This window comes from Equus asinus, chromosome 24, assembly GCF_041296235.1.
Source record: "Equus asinus isolate D_3611 breed Donkey chromosome 24, EquAss-T2T_v2, whole genome shotgun sequence".
Taxonomy (NCBI): Eukaryota; Metazoa; Chordata; class Mammalia; order Perissodactyla; family Equidae; genus Equus; species Equus asinus.
In genome coordinates, this window is record NC_091813.1 from 14571587 (window position 1) to 14590571 (window position 18985).

Consider the following 18985-nt stretch of genomic DNA (forward strand, 5'->3'; position numbering starts at 1 on the left):
ATAGTACTGGAGGTTTTGGCCAGAGCAATTAGGCAAGAGAAAGGAATAAAGGAATCCAAATAGGGAGGGAAGAAGTGAAACTCTTGCTGTTTGCAGACGACATCATCTTATATATAGAAAACCCTAAGGGATCCATCAGAAAACTGTTAGAAATAATGAACAACTACAGTAAAGTTGCAGGGTACAAAATCAACTTTAAAAAATCAGTTGCATTTCTATACTCTAATAACGAATGTACAGAAAGATAACTCAAGAATACAATTCCACTTTCAAGCACAACAAAAAGAATAAAATATCTAGGAATAAATTTAACTGAGGAAGTGAAGGACTTATACAATGAAACCTATAAGACATTATTGAGAGAAATAGGTGATGACATAAAGACATGGAATGAGATTCCATGCACATGAATTGGAAGAATAAACATAGTTAAAATGTCCATACTACCCAAAGCAATCTACAGATTCAATGCAATCCCAATCAGAATCCTGGTGACATTCTTCATGGAAATAAAGAAAAGAATCCTAAAATTCATATTGGGCAACCAAAGACCCCGAATTGCTAATCCTGAGAAAAAAGAACAAAGCTGGAGGTATCACAATCCCTGACTTCAAAATGTACTACAAAGCCACAGTAATCAAAACAGCATGGTACTGGTACAAAAACAGGCACACAGATCAATGGAACGGAATTGAATACCCAGAAATAAAACCGCACATCTACAGACAGCTAATCTTTCACAAAGGTGCCAAGAAAATACAATGGAGAAAAAGTCTTTTCAATAAACGGTGTTGGGAAAACTGGACAGCCACATGCAAGAGAATGAAAGTAGACCATTATCTCATGCCATTCGCAAAAATAAACTCAAACTGCATCAAAGACTTGAAGAGTAGTCCTGAAACCATAAAACTCCTGGAGGATAATATAGGTGCTACACTCTTTGACAGTGAACTTAAGAGGATCTTTTCAAATACCATGTCTTCTCAGACAAGGAAAACAAAAGAAAAAATAAACAAGTGAGAGTTCATCAGATAAAGAGCTTCTGCAAGGCAAAAGAAACTAGGATCAAAACAAAAAGACAACCCACCAACTGGGAGAAAATATTTGCAAATCATATATCCGACAAGGGGTTAATCACCATAATATATAAGCAACTTACGCAACTGAACAACAACAAAACAAACAGCCCAATCAAAAAATGGACAGAGGATATGAACAGACATTTCTCCATAGAAGATATACAGATGACCAATAAACACATGAAAAGATGTTCAACATCACTAATCATTGGGGAAATGCAAATCAAAACTACACTAAGATACCACCTGACACCTGTTAAAATGGCTATAATCAGTAAGACTAAAAATAACAAATGTTGGAGAGGGTGTGGAGAAAAGGGAACCCTCATACACTGCTGGTGGGAATGCAAACTGGTGCAGCCACTATGGAAAACAGTATGGAGATTCCTCAACAAACTGAAAACAGGAATACCATAGGACCCATCTTTTCCACTACTGGGTATCTACCCAAACAATTTGAAATCAACAATCCAAAGTAACATACACACCCCTATGTTCATCGCAGCACTATTCACAATAGCCAAGACATGGAAACAACCCAAGTGCCCATCGACTGATGATTGGATAAAGAATTTGTGGTATATATATACAATGCACACTACTCAGCCATAAAAAAAAAGACAAAATCATCCCATTTGCAACATGGATGGACCTGGAGGGTATTACGCTAAGTGAAAATAAGCCAGACTGAGAAAGACAAACACCAGATGATTTCTCTCATATGTGGAATATAAACAAACCCACAGACAAAACAGTGGTTACCAGGGGAAGGGGGGTAGAGGGTTGGCACAGGGGGTGAAGGGGAGCACTTGTGTGGTGACAGACAAGAAATAATGGACCAGTGAAATCTCACATTGATGTAAACTATTATGAACTCAATTAAAAAAAGGATAGGCTGGGGTTGCCCTCAATTAATTCCAGGACTGATCTCTTGTAGCTTTTATTTTTGATGTGTCAATGTCTGTGCTTTGGTTTCTGAAATCTAGTTAGTTTGAGAATTTATTTGCAATAGCTGATAAAAACTGGACTTGATCTTGCTGCTGTCTCATCATGACATCCCTCTCCTGGTGAGGGTTTGTGGTGGCAAGTGATGGGCAGGGAGTCTCCTGGTGGACCAGAGTGTTCCGAGAGCTGCTGCTTCAGATTCTGTTTGGTAGGAAATCATGTGAAACCCATCCACCACAAAGGCAGAAATGTGTCCACAATTCGTAGACCAAGTTTGTTTTCTACCCATGTTCAACTAAGAGGTAGCTTCCAAAATGACTTGGGCACTGTGGATGAATTTATGGTTTAGAAAGCACATAAATGCCTGCATTTTAAATAATTAGTATCCTGCTGATCTTAGCTGAAGGTGAAGCATTGTGTCTGGGTTTTACTTTGAGTTGTTTGACTAACGCTTATAAAGCTCAGTGAGTGTGAACCCACATAAGCACCGACGTGTGCAGGGGTTAGGCTGAGTGTGGAGGCCTTCTGAGTGTGACTCTGCATGAACCCTGATGTCCACAGGGGTTAGTCTGAGTGTGGAGGCCTTCTGAGTGTGACTCCGCATGAATGCCGACGTCTGCAGGCTCAGACTGAGTGTGGATGCCCGCAGGGTTTGGCTCTGTGTGGACACCTCCTCTGCTTCTGCTCTTAGTTTTCAGGGATGTCTGCAGGATTAGGCTGAGTGTAGATGCCTTCTGAGAGTGACTCTGCATAAGTCCCGATGTCTGCAGCATCAGGCTGAGTGTGGACACCTTCTCTGCCTTTGTTCCTAGTTTTCAGGGATTTAATACCATGAGTTAAAACAGTGGTTCTTCAACTCTAGTAAATCTGCAGAAAATTTTGTATACATTTTTAGGGGGTGTGGATTCCCTGAAGCCACAACATTGACACCCTCTTCCCCTTTAGCTCAGTAAGAACCCTTGGAGTGTCATCCTGCTTCTCATTTGTAATACTCATGGCTGAGAAGGCTGTGACAATTGTGATGGCCCCTGGCATTTCTTCAGTGCTCACCACGTTGTATTCTTGTCACTTTCCTTAGTCTGTGTATCAGTCAAGTTTCAACCAGGGAAGCAGAACCAGTAGGAGATTTATATTAAGAGATTTATTGCAAAGAGATGGTGTACTTGATTGTGGGGCCAGCTAGGCAAGTCCAGTCTGTAGGGCAGGCCATCGGGAAGGGCAGGCTGGAGCTCTCAGGCCTGAGCTGAAGTTGCTTTCCACAGGCAGAATTTCTCCCTCTTCAGGGAAGTCTCAGCTTTGCTTTTAGGCCTTTCAACTGATTGAGTCAGACCTACCCAGAGTATCTGGGATAATCTCCTTTGCTTAAAGTCAACTGATTATGGACTTTAATCACATCTATAAAATACCTTCACCTCAACACTTGGATTAGTGTTTGAATAAGTGACTGGGGACTTTTGCCTAGTGAAACTGACACATCAAAAAGAACAGTGTTCTTAGGGGCCAGCCTGGTGGCACAGTGGTTAAGTTCACATGTTCCGCTTCAGTGGCCTGGGTTGCCGGTTTGGATCCTCGGTGTGGACCTGTGCACCGCTTGTCAAGCCATGCTGTGGCAGCGTCCCACATATAAAGTAGAGGAAGATGGGCATGGATGTTAGCTCAGGGCCAGTCTTCTTCAGCAAAACGAGGAGGATTGGTGGTGGATGTTAGCTCAGGGCTCATCTTCCTCAAAAAAAAAAAACACCTTAGTCTATTTGGTTTGTTGTGCGTAGTCGGCCTCCTTATAGCCATTTAAAGTTCTCGGATCTGGCTACTTCTGATGTTAGTCCATTCCAAATACTTCCTTCCTGTTACTTCTCCTTCCTTCAGGCTTCAGTTGCCCAGGGATGATGTCAGTGGTCACGGCAGAGGAAGGTAGTTGTATCCTGGGGCAGTGCAGACCTGTGTGATTTCAGGGAATCAACACCGATATGGCCTAGGCCCCTTTTGCCTGAGGTCCTCCACCCCCACCGTCATGAGTTCTGGGCCTACTAGTGCATTTCAGGAGGGTCTGCGTTCATTCCGACGGAGGATGTAATGTACAACTTTGCAACAGATTAAGGAAGTATTTTGACCAGCGGGGTCTTTTATCAGTCTATGAAAATTGGCCTGGACCCCTTCTAGAAATGCTGCATCCCAGAAGAGAAGGAAATGCTGCTGCTGCTCATCGTCGTCATCCTGTGTCTGCCGTAGTGAAGGTGCCGTCTCCTCTCTGCAGAGGCTGAGCTCTCCACGTGGACCTTGGACTCTGTCTGCTGTCGGAGCATCAGAGTCACACTCCTCTCTCATCTGTCTCAGAGTGTCTCGACTTCTTCCGTTTGGTATCTTTAGCCTTTTGCTCATTAGTGGCATCTTCACTCTATGTTTAAGCATTTCTATGTTAAAAGAAACAAGCCCTGCTTCGACCTCCATCCCTCATCCGAGCTACTGCTGTCTCTCACCTCTGCACAGGCAAGTTAGAGTCGCATTTTTGACTTCTTCAAATTCCACTCATTCGTTAGCCCGTATACTCTGCCTTTCACTCTCACCATGCCGTTGAAGCTGCTTTCACCACGGGCCTTCTTGCCTAGTCTCGGGGGTACTTTTTTAGGCTTTTACAATTTTTTTCCCTTTGCAGCACTTGACATTGTTATCTTCTTCCATTGCTTTTCTCGTTTTTCTCCTTTCCCTTTGGCTACTTCTTTGAGACTCTTCAGGCAACTCTCTTCTGTCCATCTTTAAAAGTTTTGTTCATCAGAGCTCCATTTTTGGCTCTTTTTCCTTCTTTCTTTATACATTTACTCAAGAGTTCTCTTCTCCATGACCAGAGCTTCTGCTACTGTTTATAATTTGGTGACACCTAAGTTCATATCGCCAGCCCGCATTTCTGTTTTGAGAATCAGATAGCCGTGTCTCGCTGCCCACTGGCCATTCCCCACTGGGTATCCTACAGATACTTTAAACTAAACATCTTGTCTTCCCTCAAGCCTAATTCTTCTGTGCATCGCTATCTTGGTGGACTGTACCACCATCTGGCTAGCTGCCCAAATCAGCTGCACTCTTCCCACCCCCTCACTCCCAACGTCCAACCAACATCTACTGCTACTGGTTCTGTCTCCTTAGCATCTCTCAAATCCATCTCCATGGCCACTTTCTTGATTCAGGCCAACATCATGACCTTTCTCTCCTCAACTACTGTTATAGTTCCTTAAAAATTTTCTTGACTCCAGTTTTACCTCTTCCAATTTTTTCTCTGCACTGTATCTAGAATATTTTCTCCTCCTCCGTCTTCTTCCTTCTTCTTGCTAGGCAAATATGATTTTATGACTATTTTGCATAAAAATTTTCAGACTATCGCCTTGAGGATGAAGTTCAAATTCTTTTTTTTCTTTTTTCTTTTTTTGTTTGTTTTTTTTTTTGGAGGAAGATTAGCCCTCAGCTAACTACTGCCAGTCCTCCTCTTTTTGCTGAGGAAGCCTGGCTCTGAGCTAACATCCGTGCCCATCTTCCTCTAGTTTATACGTGGGACGCCTACCACAGCATGGCTGCCAAGCAGTGCCATGTCCGCACCCGGGATCCGAACCAGCGAACCCCGGGCCGCCGAGAAGGGGAACGTGCGAACTTAACCGCTGTGCCACCGGGCCGGCCCCGAAGTTCAAATTCTTTAGCATATCTTCTAGAATTCTTTTCTAGTTTCGTGTCTTTGGAAACATCTCACCCAGCCCCTTCTCTATCCTCCCTAACTCTACTCCCAAATTTTACTTATGCTTCTAAGAATGCAGAATGCTTTTTCTGACCAGTAGGCCCTTACATAGACAATTTCAAGGCTTGACCACTTACCCCAACCCTCTATGCTATACCTCTCATAGCACTAGTCATGTGGTGTTGCTGTTTGCTGTCCACCTCTTTGAGGGTGGGTCTGTGTCTTGTTTACTACATACCTTTGTGTCTGGTACCGTGCCAGCCATGGAGCAGGCATCAGTAAGTACTTATTGAGAGAACAAATGGATAAACAACGTGATCTCTAAGGTTTCAGTTCCGAGCTGCATGTAGCATGGCAACGGTCTTCATACTCCATCAAAAGCCTGCTATTTGGAGTGAACCAAATTAAGTTGTATGGGCAGTAGCCTTGGTGTTTGTCACTGAATTAGGGATTAGAGGGTAGGACTTGAAGTCCACTTGTTCCTTGGGTGTACTTTGAAAGATGAGTTCTGTTGTCTTACCACTTGGATGGTTGTTTTTAAGTTCTAGGGATGCTTTTTAAATATTTGTTTCGTATTAGCTATTATAGTCATCTCTATGAGTGATGGTAGACCATTTAGGTTACTCTTTTGCTGGTAGCCATCTGTCCCATCAAGACGTAGTTAATAAGCAGAGGATTGCTGGAAATTTCCCAGAGAAGAAGGTTAACAGTCCTTTTTTAGTTCTGAAATCGTTAACTGAGATGAATAAAAATCAGCATTTCTTTATTAGCTTTGATGTGAACGTCTCACTATTCCCACTTCATTAAAATAAATGATAGACTTTTTCCCACTAACCACAGTGGGTTCTAGAGGATAGTGAAGAAAATAACAGAGCATCCATCTAGTCACTTCTGTAACACCTGCACACTGCAGGATTTTTGAATTATTATTTAATCTAAGATTTATTAAAATGTGTTCATTATTTGATGAATTGAGACATTTGTATCCTGGAAATGACTTGGAAAAAAAGGTGGTGAGAAACTTGAATTATACCGATAGGTTCAACTTTTTAGGTATTATTTTTTAAGGCATTTGTGCTATGGCTGTTTTCTGAAAAAATAAAAAAAAAATCCTTGTTTTGTTAATGATACTATACCAGAACATCTTTCCTTTGCTTTTTAAAATATTGTCAGCCTATTATTTTCTGAATAATTAGTTTATCCCAAGTGCTTCTAGGTTCTACTTAGGACAATAACTGTTACTATCCTTGCTTCACTTTATTATAATCAGCTTGGTGCTTGGAAAGCTAAATCTGCTGCACATTTAAATCGAATTTAAAAATACTTATGACTGAGAATACTTTAAATTATGTCTGGATTTTCAAACTCTCTGTGCTATCATGTGATATAACTCTTTTAAAATATAATGTTCTGGTATTCTAGTTATACGTTTATTTAATCTTTAACAAGATACAAGCAGTGTTGGGTTTTGAGACTCTCTTTTGAATGAATAAATTTGATGCTGAAGTTGCTAATCAGAGTTTTTATTCTGGTTCGGAAGGGTGGTGCATTTGAGGATGGATTTGTTTTATTCTTCTTAATTTGGAATATGCTATATTTTGCCATTAGCTTTGAGTTGAGTTGATCCAGATGAGGGATTGTTTCTGTCTTCTACTCGCAGATTCAGGAAGCAGGAGTTTACTGTTAGATTTATAGAGCGCCAAGCAAAGTTGATGTCCACGTTTGGCTGAGCATTTCACAACAGAGGTGGAAGGAACCCAGGAAACATTTAAAAAAGGCTTTCTGGCTGTAAAATGGTTCACCAAAGATTGCCTCTCCTTCCCACAAAGAGACAGTCCCATCATAAGAGGAGATAGAAGGCAAGGTAGCAGAGATGACATTTGCCTCAACAAGATAATTTTTGTACTATGGATAAAAAAATTACTCTTATTTTAAATTTTCCTGCAAAGAACCAATTTTTGGTAGCCACGAGCACGTTGTTTGGTCTAATAGACATTCCTGGCTATGACTGGAACAGGCTGCGGCAGTGGGCTGTGGTGATGGCAGTCTCCACTAACATCTACAGGTGTTCAAAAGCCATGGCGCCTCCTGGGCGTGCAGGTAGCGGGCCGGTTCGGGCTTCTAGGAATAAAAGATTTTCATCATCTTTTAAAAATCTTTGAACAGGAAACTGTCGCTTCCAATTATGATCAGATTTTCTCTGATGTCTGTAAGATGGCTAGAGGCTAGGTAAAGTGTGTATTGTGAAGTGTTTTGAGGTATTGTGGTTAAAAGTTTCCCAATTTTGGAGACTTACTTTCAAGGCTCACTATTTATTAAGGGTATTCCTTTGTCTAGTTTTAAAAATTTGTAGTCAGAGTATGTTTTTAATATAATTCTTTTAAGTTGGATGGACAGTGTATGCTCTTGACAGTAATATTTTTGTTGTGTAATTTTGATATCAAATTGAAAATGTAAAAAAAGTCCATTTATTATTTTTCAGGTATACGTATGGGAAGCCAGTGAAAGGAGATGTAACACTTACATTTTTACCTTTATCCTTTTGGGGCATGAAGAAAAATATTACAAAAAAATTAAAGGTAAATTTGCAGATATCTTATAATTTGTAATGGGGAAAAACTGTAAGTGTTCTTTTTCTAGAAATAAGATTTTATACTGAATTAACAAAAAATTGGGGGTAAGAAAATCAAGAGCCTTCTAGCTTTGGACAAGTGAGAATTTACCCATTTATAGTAATTAAATGGAATCAGAGCCGTCGTATTGTTGTGACTTAGTTTGAATTTTATCCCTAAAATTTGAATTGCTAATATGAAGAATAAAATTGAAATTTTTTAACAAAACAGATAAATGGATATGCAAACTTCTCTTTTAATGATGAAGAGATGAAAAAGGTAATGGAGTTTTCGGAGGGGCTTTCTGAACACGTGTATCTGTCTTCCCCTGGGCCGGTAGAAATTTTAGCCACAGTGACAGAATCGCTCACAGGTTTGTGGACTTTGAAGTGAAGGTAACGCTGCTTGCCTGGGGCTGCTCTGTCGTCTTCCTTAGCGTAGCTGGCGCGTAATGCTGAAATTGTCGTGACTCTTAATTAGTCTAGCTTGCAGAATGCTTTCATCATGAAGGGGAAACTCCTTTTCTGTGACAGTCTGTACTTCAACCACATTTGATAGGTATTTGTAATGTTTTCCTTTCCTACTCTTTCTTTTCAGCCTGAAAACTACGTGGAACGGTTGACCTTTTCAGCTGACTAACCATCTTCTTGTTTTTAATCACTGAGCGTCTTCTGAAGTCTCACCCGCTCCTAGACAGTTTTCTCTTCTAATAATAAAATAAAGCTTAATCACTTGGATCTTTCTGTTGCTATTTTAACAGCTTTCACCACTCTCTGAAAGAAGGAAAGACTGTTGTGTGAGGGCCTGATATGCTGCTGCACGTGTCCTTGAGGGGATGGTGGGGATGGTGCCTTAGGAAAGGATCTGCACAGGACACAGTGGGATCGTGTGGTTTTCCCAGTGGGCAAGCCAATGTGGGAAGGAGGCGTCTGCACCCTGATAGCTCAGCCCTTTGGGGAAGTAGCTCAGACGGGGAAATTCGGTGGCTAGAAGGTGTTGGTGAAGCATAACTTTTGCTTTCTAAATGGTGCAACTCCAAAACAGGTATCTCAAGAAATGCAAGCTCCAATGTATTTTTCAAGCAACATGATCACATCATTGAATTTTTTGATTATGCTACTGTCTTGAAGCCGTCTCTCAATTTCACAGCCACTGTAAGTTGGCATATTTATTAATGATCTAAAGCAGTAAGTTCAATTTAATGAAACACAAGGGGAAATAATATTTTCAGTGCTTTTCAAAAACTTTAAGCCATGAGTAGCTAGATTACTTTTCCCTTTTAGATATATGAGGTATATGAATTGTTTCAAAATAACCTTTCTCTAATTTTTCTAAAAATGTAGTTTCCAACGAGAATATTTTCCTTAAAATTTATTTGTTTATTTGCTGAGGAAGACTTGCCCTGAGCTAACATCTGTGCCAGTTTTCCTCTGTTTTGTATGTGGGTTGCTGTTACAGCATGGCTGATGAGAGGTGTAGGTCCACGCCTGGGATCTGAACCTGCAAACCAGGACTGCTGAAGCAGAGTGTGCCAAACTTAACCACTACGCTGTGGTGCTGCCCTCTCATAATTAATTTAATAAGCAATTTAAGTTAAATTTGGATTGCTATGTTGAAACTTTTATAAATTAATTGAAGGAATTAGATGTTAGTGAAAAACTTTCAGTTTTAATTTGATTTTTATAATCATTAGTTTTAGTTCTAGCAAAGATGTAGTATTAAAAAATTTTCAATAGGTGCCAGCCCTGTGGTGCAGCAGTTAAGTTTGGATCTTCCACTTCTGTGGTTCCTGGGCATGGACCTACGCACTGCTTGTCAAGCCATGCTATGGCAGGCGTCCCACATATAAAATATAGGAAGATAGGCATAGATGTTAGCTCAGGGCCAGTCTTCCTCAGCAAAAAGAGGAGGGTTGGCGGCAGATGTTAGCTCATGGCTAATCTTCCTAAAAAAAATTATCAACAAATCTCCTCATTTTTTCTCTGAGAGAGTACGGAGTTAACACATTGATTGAGTGAGTTTTGACAATGTGCAAGGCATGGTGCTGGATGGGGCTTACAGGGCCAAGGAGGACCCAGTCCCTACCCTGGAGTCACAGTTTTTGTGATGCTGACAGGATGGTATGCACACAACCTTAAGGCAAGATAAGAGAGAAGTACAAGATTTGGCGTGTATTGGATTTGCGAGGTGGGAAGAGGGAGGGGAATTCAGAGATGTTAAGTCTGACAGAATTGTAGTCTTAGCAAAAATAGGAAAGGTGAGATGGTGGCTCAATTTTAGAAGTGCTGAGTTTGAGATGACAGAGACACACAAGTAGACTCTGCTGGCAGGGCATTGGAGGTGTCGAGTAAATGTTCCAGAGCAAGGTGAGGATGGCAGCAGGAGTGCTGAGAGCTCTGAGGAGGAGAGAATGGATAACTGCTGATTTGGCCTTTACAAAGTCTCACATTTAGGGAGAGGAAGAGGAACCGAAAAGGACACTGAAGGGATGCAGAACAAGGGGTTTGAAGTGAAGAAGATTGTTGTGGTGCCATGGAAGGCAAGAGGAGCCATGATAGCAAGAAAGGAGTGGTCAGTGGTATTGGATGCCTCCGAAAGACACCACTTAATCTGGAAGTTAGGGTGCTACCAAGAGCTTTTAAGAGTTCAGTTTCATGGGGCTAGCACAGGTAGAGACTGAATTGAACTGAACTTAAATCCTTTGCTTTTCTTGTTATCTGTTAACTAGGTGAAGGTAACCCGTTCTGATGGCAATCAACTAACTCCTGAAGAAAGAAGAACTAATGTGGTCATAACAGTGACACAGAGAAACTATACCGATTACTGGAGCAGGTGGAACAGTAGAGACCAGGAAGTAGAAGCTGTCCAGATTATAAATTATACTGTCCCACAAAATGGAATCTTTAAGATTGAATTCCCAATCCTGGACGATTCCAGCGAGCTACAATTGAAGGTGCCGTCTGTTTCCCATCATTCTGTTACTGCAACGACGTCATTAAAATTGTAATCTTGTGGTAGGCTCTCAAGGTTTTGGAGGTCAGAGTGTACAGGGAGTAGACACGTGTTTCTATTTTAAAAAATGGGGAAAGTGTTAAAAGTAATTTGATGACGGTGGCTGAGGGTTAGACTGGATGCTTCCGTGTGAGTTCATTTTGAAGAGCACAGCCAAGTAGAACAACCTGCAGGTGTGGTGGAGAAGCTCCCACACTCCCAGGCTAGCTTGATTTTCAATCATTTGAAATTGTATTTAGACAGGAGCTGAAATGAAAGATGAATATCTTTTTTACACTTATGTTCCTTTGCTGAGCTCTTTCCCAGGTCGGCTCTCAAGACTCCCCAGCCATTCCTGCTCTCTTTCTTTTGGTCACTCAGCTCTGCCACAGGTGTAGCCTCTGAGGTTTACTCTGACTGTTGGTGGATCAAGTGGGCTGACACGATATCTTGCTTGTAGATGAGCACTGAGTTGTGGAGACAAGGAAAGGAGTCGTTTTTCATTTCGTTCTCTCTTCTCACAGTGTTTCCTGATAATATGCTTTTGCTTCTGAAATGAGTTAGGACTATACTGTTTCCTCTTAGATTATGGCGATGAAGACCCTTCTCCACATTTTAAAGCTGTCACTTTATAGAATAAGCTATAAAATGATGAAGATCCAGTATCTGGGGAGTGTATTTTTCCTGCATGAAAAAAAGTAAAAGTGAATTTGCCTTTCAGTATTGTTCATCAGAGAGCATCTTTCCTCAGGGTGTTACTGAAGATGAAAATTTATGCCTCCCTTTTCTTTTGTTCTAGGCCTCTTTCTTGAATAGTGTGAGCAGCATGGCAGTTCACGGTATGTTTATGTCTCCTAGTAAAACATATATCCAGCTGAAAACAAGAGATGAAAATATAAAGGTAATGCTAATGATCACTTGATAATTACAATATAATTGTACTCCTATGCCATTAATCTGTGTATATTAATTAATATGTTTTTTCTAGGTGGGATCACCTTTTGAGTTGGTGGTTAGTGGCAACAAGCAATTGAAGGAGTTAAGCTACATGGTAATCTCTTATAGAATCTTAAGTTTATGATCTGTTATAGAATCATCTTACGTGATGTCTACTGTATGTCTACATTAAACTTACTGATTTTTAAAATTCAGCCACACAGCTTTTTATATTTTAGCCTGTCCTTTTTATATTGCAATCAAAATGTCTTTTTTCTTTTTTCACCTATATTTGCATTTCCAATTTAAGATGGATAATTAAATGTTGCATTGTGTTTAAAATTTAAATTTCTGTTAGATAAGCCACACCTTCATTGTAGAAAATTATAAAATATAAGAAAAACAAAAAAAAGCAAAGAAAGATTGCCACCTGCAGCCTGGTGATCTTGCTCCTCCAGCTCTCCTGGTGGCACTGTTCCCCTTCCCCACGAGGCTGGGCTCTCAACTGTGCAGCTGCTGCCGCCTCACTGTGGCTTCATCTCATCCTTTTCCATTTCAGTTTATTCTCTCTGTTGGTCAGGGAGGTTTTCTTGCATTCAGAGAGGCTTTGAAGTTGGTTTAAGTCAAGAGGTTGTGTATTTGGTTAAAATTATGATAAACGTTCTTGCTGTTGAGATTCTCACTACCTTCAGCATAAGATGAAATGTCCACTCTTCTTTTCAGGTGGTGTCCAGGGGACAGTTGGTGGCTGTAGGCAAACAAAATTCAACAGCCTTCTCTTTAACACCAGAGACTTCTTGGGCTCCCAAAGCCTGTATAATTGTGTATTATATTGAAGATGATGGGGAAATTATAAATGATGTTCTAAAAATTCCTGTTCATCTTGTTTTTAAAAATAAGGTAAGATTTAAGGTAATGATGTTTAAAAGAAAACGTCATATTAGTGAACTCTGAGAAATGTAATATTTCTTTAGAAAAGTATCGTTAAACCAAATTGGTTAGAAATTTATATTCCTTTCTAGAACTATGATTAAACCTCTTCATATTTAGTTGCTATTTATATATTTTTGCCTGTGGAATTACTGGGCACTGTGGGTCTTATTTGTAAGTTATGTATTCTTGGCTTTAAGACTTTAACTCAAATCCACTGAAGCTATTTCAGGATTTCCAAATAGTGGAGTCAGTGCTGCTCTGTCCTGGGAGATACGGCAGTATGGAATTGTGTGGTTCGGATAATGGGGTGGGAGTGAGATAGAGGCTGTGGGAGGGAGTGAGGCCATTTGCAATGATGTGCGGAATCAAAGCTGGGCTTTGGTTTATCCGTTTCATCAGCCGGGAAGCTGATTCAGGACAAATTTACAATAAACTTGGCTGCTTTGCATGTGGAGATCTGTGTGGAGTTTGGTCTCTAAACACTCAGTAGCCTAAAGGGTATAGCTCATGTGGGAAACCGCCTGGGAACCCAACTCTAGAAGTAACCTGATTGCAAGAGTGCCAGGTGGAATTGACATTAAAGGAGCCATGTGTATGGCTCATGCATATTAAAATGAGCCGTTGTTCTCACTAAAAGCTGCTGCCTTCTCAGGTCCTCATAAGTGAAATAATCATTGTGTTAAAGTAGTGATTTGCAGAATACAGTTCCTTTAATAGCATTTCCTTTTCCTTAATTTGTTAACATTTTGAGAAGTGGCAGTAGTTATCCATGCCATCTGTTGTTGAGAACTCTTAACTATAACTTTGATTGTCAAAATATAACATAAACTTCTATTTTTCATCTAATGAAAGGAAATTTTAAATAGACAATGCTATGTTCTGTTCCTTTCAGAGCACAATTTTTGACTACTAGTGATTCCATTAATCACCTGACAAAGGTGGATTTTAAAGTAGGAGTCAGCCTTAAGTATGGAGGCACACATCTCTGAAAGTGAGACCAGGTTCTAAAAAAAGTTGCAATGTAAAGGTCATTTTCTCTGAGGAAGGAGAGTGAATAAATAACATACTTCCAGAAAATTTTGTAGATATGAGAGACAAATTGTTACTGCCTACAAACAGGGGTTCTTTACCTGCCACACAAGAGGGGCCAAATAAAAACTGGAATGCTAGGCTTATGGCAAGGAAAGGAGGGTTTTTATTTTGGGTGATATCAGCCGGGAGATGAGAGTGAGCCCTCAAATTTGTCTTGTTTCATTTCATCTCCCCGAAAGAGGGGAGGTGAGGGGTTTTAAAGGTTTGTGAGGAATGTGGCTCGTGTGTGTGTGTGTGTGTGTGTGTGTGTGTGTGTGGTGGGGAGGCAGTGGCCTTGCTGGTCGGAGCTTTCCCACCTGCCTGCGTTCGGCCTTGGGACACTGTTTACAGGGAGGAGGCTGATAAGGAGTCCAGATGGTGGTCCTTGGCTACGTGTCTCCATGGTGGATTCTGGAGCCAGGGAGTGAGCAGGGAAAGAGTGCTTTGGTTTTAGCCCCACATATGCTGGGTTTAATATAGGGGAACTGATACCAGGGCTGGTATCAATTCCTCCCTATTTTATGTTCATTTCTCAATCTTGAGGGATTTGGGGTGGTGACCAGTTTATCTACTTCCTGCTGAATTGGGGCATAGGTTGTTACATCTTGTTAACCAGCCTTTTAATAAGGCAGTGATGCAGGTGGGCTTCCAAAGGTAGGCCTGCATCATGTAAGTATATAACCAGGTATTTAAGAAGAAGCACTTTTAGAGAAACAAAAAGAAAAAACAAGGTTAATGGTTGGAATAAATTATAAACCAGTTCTTGAGCCCAGGGGGCAGTCAATCAAGATTCCCAGAAGTCAGGGCCAAAGCATCCTTTGCAGTTTGAATGTCTCTGATGGTGTCATCAGGCACTCAGGTAGCTTTCTGAGTGGCTTACACAGCAGCAGACATGACTCTCTCTTAAGTTTATATCAAGTCCTCTAGCTTCAGTTTTTAGGAAAAAGGGTAGGTTCAGTTCTCAATGATTACAAATGACAGTGATGGAAAAAAATGGAAAATGTTAGTTTGGAGATTTATTTCAGATATTTTAGGAGACTAGAAGAATTCAGGATCCAGGCCAGTTTACAGATATAAAACAAAACCTCAAAGACAATTAATGGAACCAGAATCTAATATCCGTGAATGTATAGTATAATCTCTATTGAAACATAATTTTTTCCCCTAAAATCACCCTCAATTTTACCAAAGATAGCCAAATTAAGACCCACTGCTTTATAAAATAGGTTTAGTTTTAATAAACTTGGCCCAATTATTTGCATGAATATGGTAAGAATAGCAATTAATGATATAGGTTCTTTTAAATCTGCTTTGCTGGAACTTTTTGCAAGGAATCTCAGATTGAACTTTAAAGGCCTTTTGAGACCAAGAAAGTCAGACCAAGAACTTGTCATCAGATTCTGTCTGCAATACCTACAGATTTGGGTGAATTCCTCTCTTCATGAGGTCCCCAAAATACTGAGGTTCCTTGTACCTGCCAAAGGGAGCAACATTCTTTACTCAACCTTACCAGGTTACTGGGAACCCATAAACAAGGTACCAGGTCAATATTTCCAAGTGGCTTTATTTTAGAAAGTCAACCTTTGTTCCTCAAAAGCTGTCTTGTCATATCCAAGTCTGTATGTTTCTCTTAAATATGACATTCCAGTCTAAGCCTTTGTAATAAAACCAGTGTTTCCAATTGTGTCCTGTTATAAGAAGAACTGATTATTATTGAACTTACACAAACAACTATATATAGCCGTGAAAATAAGAATACTTACTAAGAATTTTCAAATTCTGGAGGGATCAGGTAGGGAGAAAAAGATAAATGTTTCAATTTTGTTTACAAATATATAATTTCATCAAATAGCTATAAGTCATAATTAGCATAATAGAAAAGATTTTCTTAAGTCTGGGAAAACAAAACATTTAAAAAATCAGCAATATTTTAAACAAAAGTTATAAAAATTATAATTATCCTCATCAGTTCATTCAGTCCTGTGTAATTGGTTCTTGATTTTGTCAGTTTCATGAGGTCATCAGTTTTCCTGTTAGAGTTCTGCAATTTCTTGCCCAGTTTAGTTTCATGATCTGAAAGTTTATCAGAAACCTGTATTCTAGAGTAAGTGCCAGAGTCCTTCCCATGAATTTTTCTGAAGATGAAACATATGTGTAAAGACAGCAGAGTAAATAACAACTGTCTGTAAATAACAAACATTTAAAAGTGGCAATTAACAAAGATATTTGACCATTTCTGTGATATACAACATTTTGAGATAATAACCAGAAGTATGGCTGATAATCAGAACAGATCAGAATTCTAGTAATGTTATGTAATTTTTAAAACATTTATATCAATATCATTTGCCCATGTAATATCATAGGTCCCCATGAAGCAATGTTTAATTTTCCCTTTAACCACAATGACAATTAAAGAATTTTAGGCAAATGCAGAGAATTAAATAGTTGTAGGAAAAACCTTAGCATCTGTGATTAAGGACCTGATAAAAACAATACAGGAAATTTATTTTGATAAAACATAAAATCTTTATCATTTTGGTAGACTACTCAAGGAAAAAACTCTTTCATAATTTTCTTTTTATGAAGGGCAGACTAAAAGTTTAGCAAAATTATCTTTTTAAGAAAGAGAAGACCAAGTTTTAATTTTGTACCAATTTCCTTTTGACATTTAAATTTATTTACTTAATTACATTTATTTTAATCTTAGCCAACTTGACCATACATAAAACTCCTCAGGGTTTTACCTTTATAAACATTTTGTCACTTACTTTTTACATTCAGAATTTGTCCCAGGTTTCCTTTTTTCTCTTCTAGTACTTTAGGACAAATTTATCTTTTTTTTTTAACCCAACAAGCAAAAATACTTTTATTTTTTATATCTTCTTACTGAAAACATGTATTGTATTTTCCTTGTATACAAAGATTATTTTTCCTTAATAATTTTAGTAGCTTTAATTGCATATGTTAATTAGAATCCTTAACCCTTAGAAACCTTAATTTGCAAGTAAAAACCAAATGTAAGCAATTATAATCTTTCCTTTAAATTAGCATTCTGTGGCTTGACAAATTTACAAATACCTTCTATAATTTTTAGAAACATGTTACTTTATAGTAATAAAACACAAGGTTTGTTTATTAATAGACCCAAACACTTTTTAGTTTCTCTGTAATAAGAAGCCAAAAGTAGATAGACATGTTCAGCAATAATATTTCAATGTTCCAGCCTATCTGAAAATGACCCAGAAACTGAATAGATTTTATTTAACTTAACTTAGTAAAACTATAATGTTTGTTTCCAAAAAGATTTTGGAAGCTGTTTTTTAAGTACACAGACCATAAAACATAATTATTATACTTAAAAACTCTTACCTAGTTTTAACAATTATGTATTAATTACCCTTAAAAACTTCATGTGACATTAAAGCAGTTACCCATCATCTTAAGTTGTTTTAAGTACATACATCATAACACATAATTGCTATTAAAGTTTCTCCAAAAACCTTCATCCTTTACATTTATTTAGTTTACCTGTTCTCAACACTTATATTTGGATCATCTGTAAAAACCTCATCAGACATTAAACAAAATCAGCTGTTATGCTGAGTTATTAGTTTTGCCGGTAAATCTGGTAATGGATGACACGAGCTCCTTTGACCAGTAAACCCAGGCTGTATGTCTGCATCGTATCTGATGCTGATAACTCTGAGGACATGTCTGTGTTAATCAAACCAGCAAACTTACATAGGCCTTTATTTACCAAAGGTCATTTTATAGCATGTTAAATCACTTCATCTTTTAGAAGTTTTGACATATTAATCAAAGACTGCATTCCGATATGAGATATTTTGAATCCTCTCTTTTAAGGGTGACCCCTAAGGTGGCCATTACAATTCCAACTTGTCTCAAAGGTTAACTTATTTTCACTTGTTTAATTTTAGATGAGGAATTTGGGGAGTTGAAGCACCGAATCTCAGTGGGAGAAGAGAGAGAAGCCGCAGGTTGGCTTTGGCCGCCGGCATGTCTAATTATTTAATGATTTTCTCTTAAAGAGGCAGTAAAGTATTTCTGATTTTATTTAGAAGCCTCAAAAGATTAAAACAGGCTTCCCATTGTTGTAGCTGTCTTTTTCCATTTGTATATGTAAATACACCAGTTTGGGTAAACTGAAATTGCCCCATTTTGCCCATTTTAAAGTGAGATCTCCTCTAGCATGTTTAATTAACATAGCTGAAGGGTGGATTTATATATTCTTACAATATATCAGGCAGGTGAAAGGTTCCCAAATGAGACATAATGTTTATCCCCACAACATAATCTATAATACAATTAGGCAAAAGAGATGTAATTATTTTACATAAAGCCCGTTTAAATATACCATTTTTTACAAACCTTTATCTTAATTTTACCAACTCATATACTTTTAATTATAACTTACATTAGATCCATTAACAGGTTTCAGTGTTACAATATTGTATAGGGGAAGCATTCCCATGTAGACATAACATTTATTTCCAAAGAAAACATCCAGGCAAAGTTGACATAACCTCTTCATATAATATTAGCTTAAACACTTTAATCTTTGTGGTCTTATCAACCTGAGCAGCTGAACTGTTGCCCCAAACAATTGCTGGTCAGGTTTCTCACTTTGATATCTGTCTCCTGACCGTTTAAATTTTTTTGAACTGGGGTGAATAAAA

General features: G+C 38.9%; 1 protein-coding gene across 14 annotated transcripts in view; it reads left to right on the forward strand.

Annotated features, from left to right (window-relative positions):
* Window positions 1-18985, forward strand: part of CD109 (CD109 molecule) — a 195019-nt gene that overhangs the window by 110548 nt on the left and 65486 nt on the right. For all 14 annotated transcript variants that reach the window (XM_070496480.1, XM_070496473.1, XM_070496476.1 and 11 more), the window contains 7 exons: window positions 8225-8321; window positions 8586-8727; window positions 9399-9508; window positions 11083-11307; window positions 12145-12246; window positions 12334-12396; window positions 13005-13181. In XM_070496480.1, the coding sequence (XP_070352581.1) occupies window positions 8225-8321; window positions 8586-8727; window positions 9399-9508; window positions 11083-11307; window positions 12145-12246; window positions 12334-12396; window positions 13005-13181 (916 nt within the window). The remainder of the gene's footprint in view (window positions 1-8224; window positions 8322-8585; window positions 8728-9398; window positions 9509-11082; window positions 11308-12144; window positions 12247-12333; window positions 12397-13004; window positions 13182-18985) is intronic.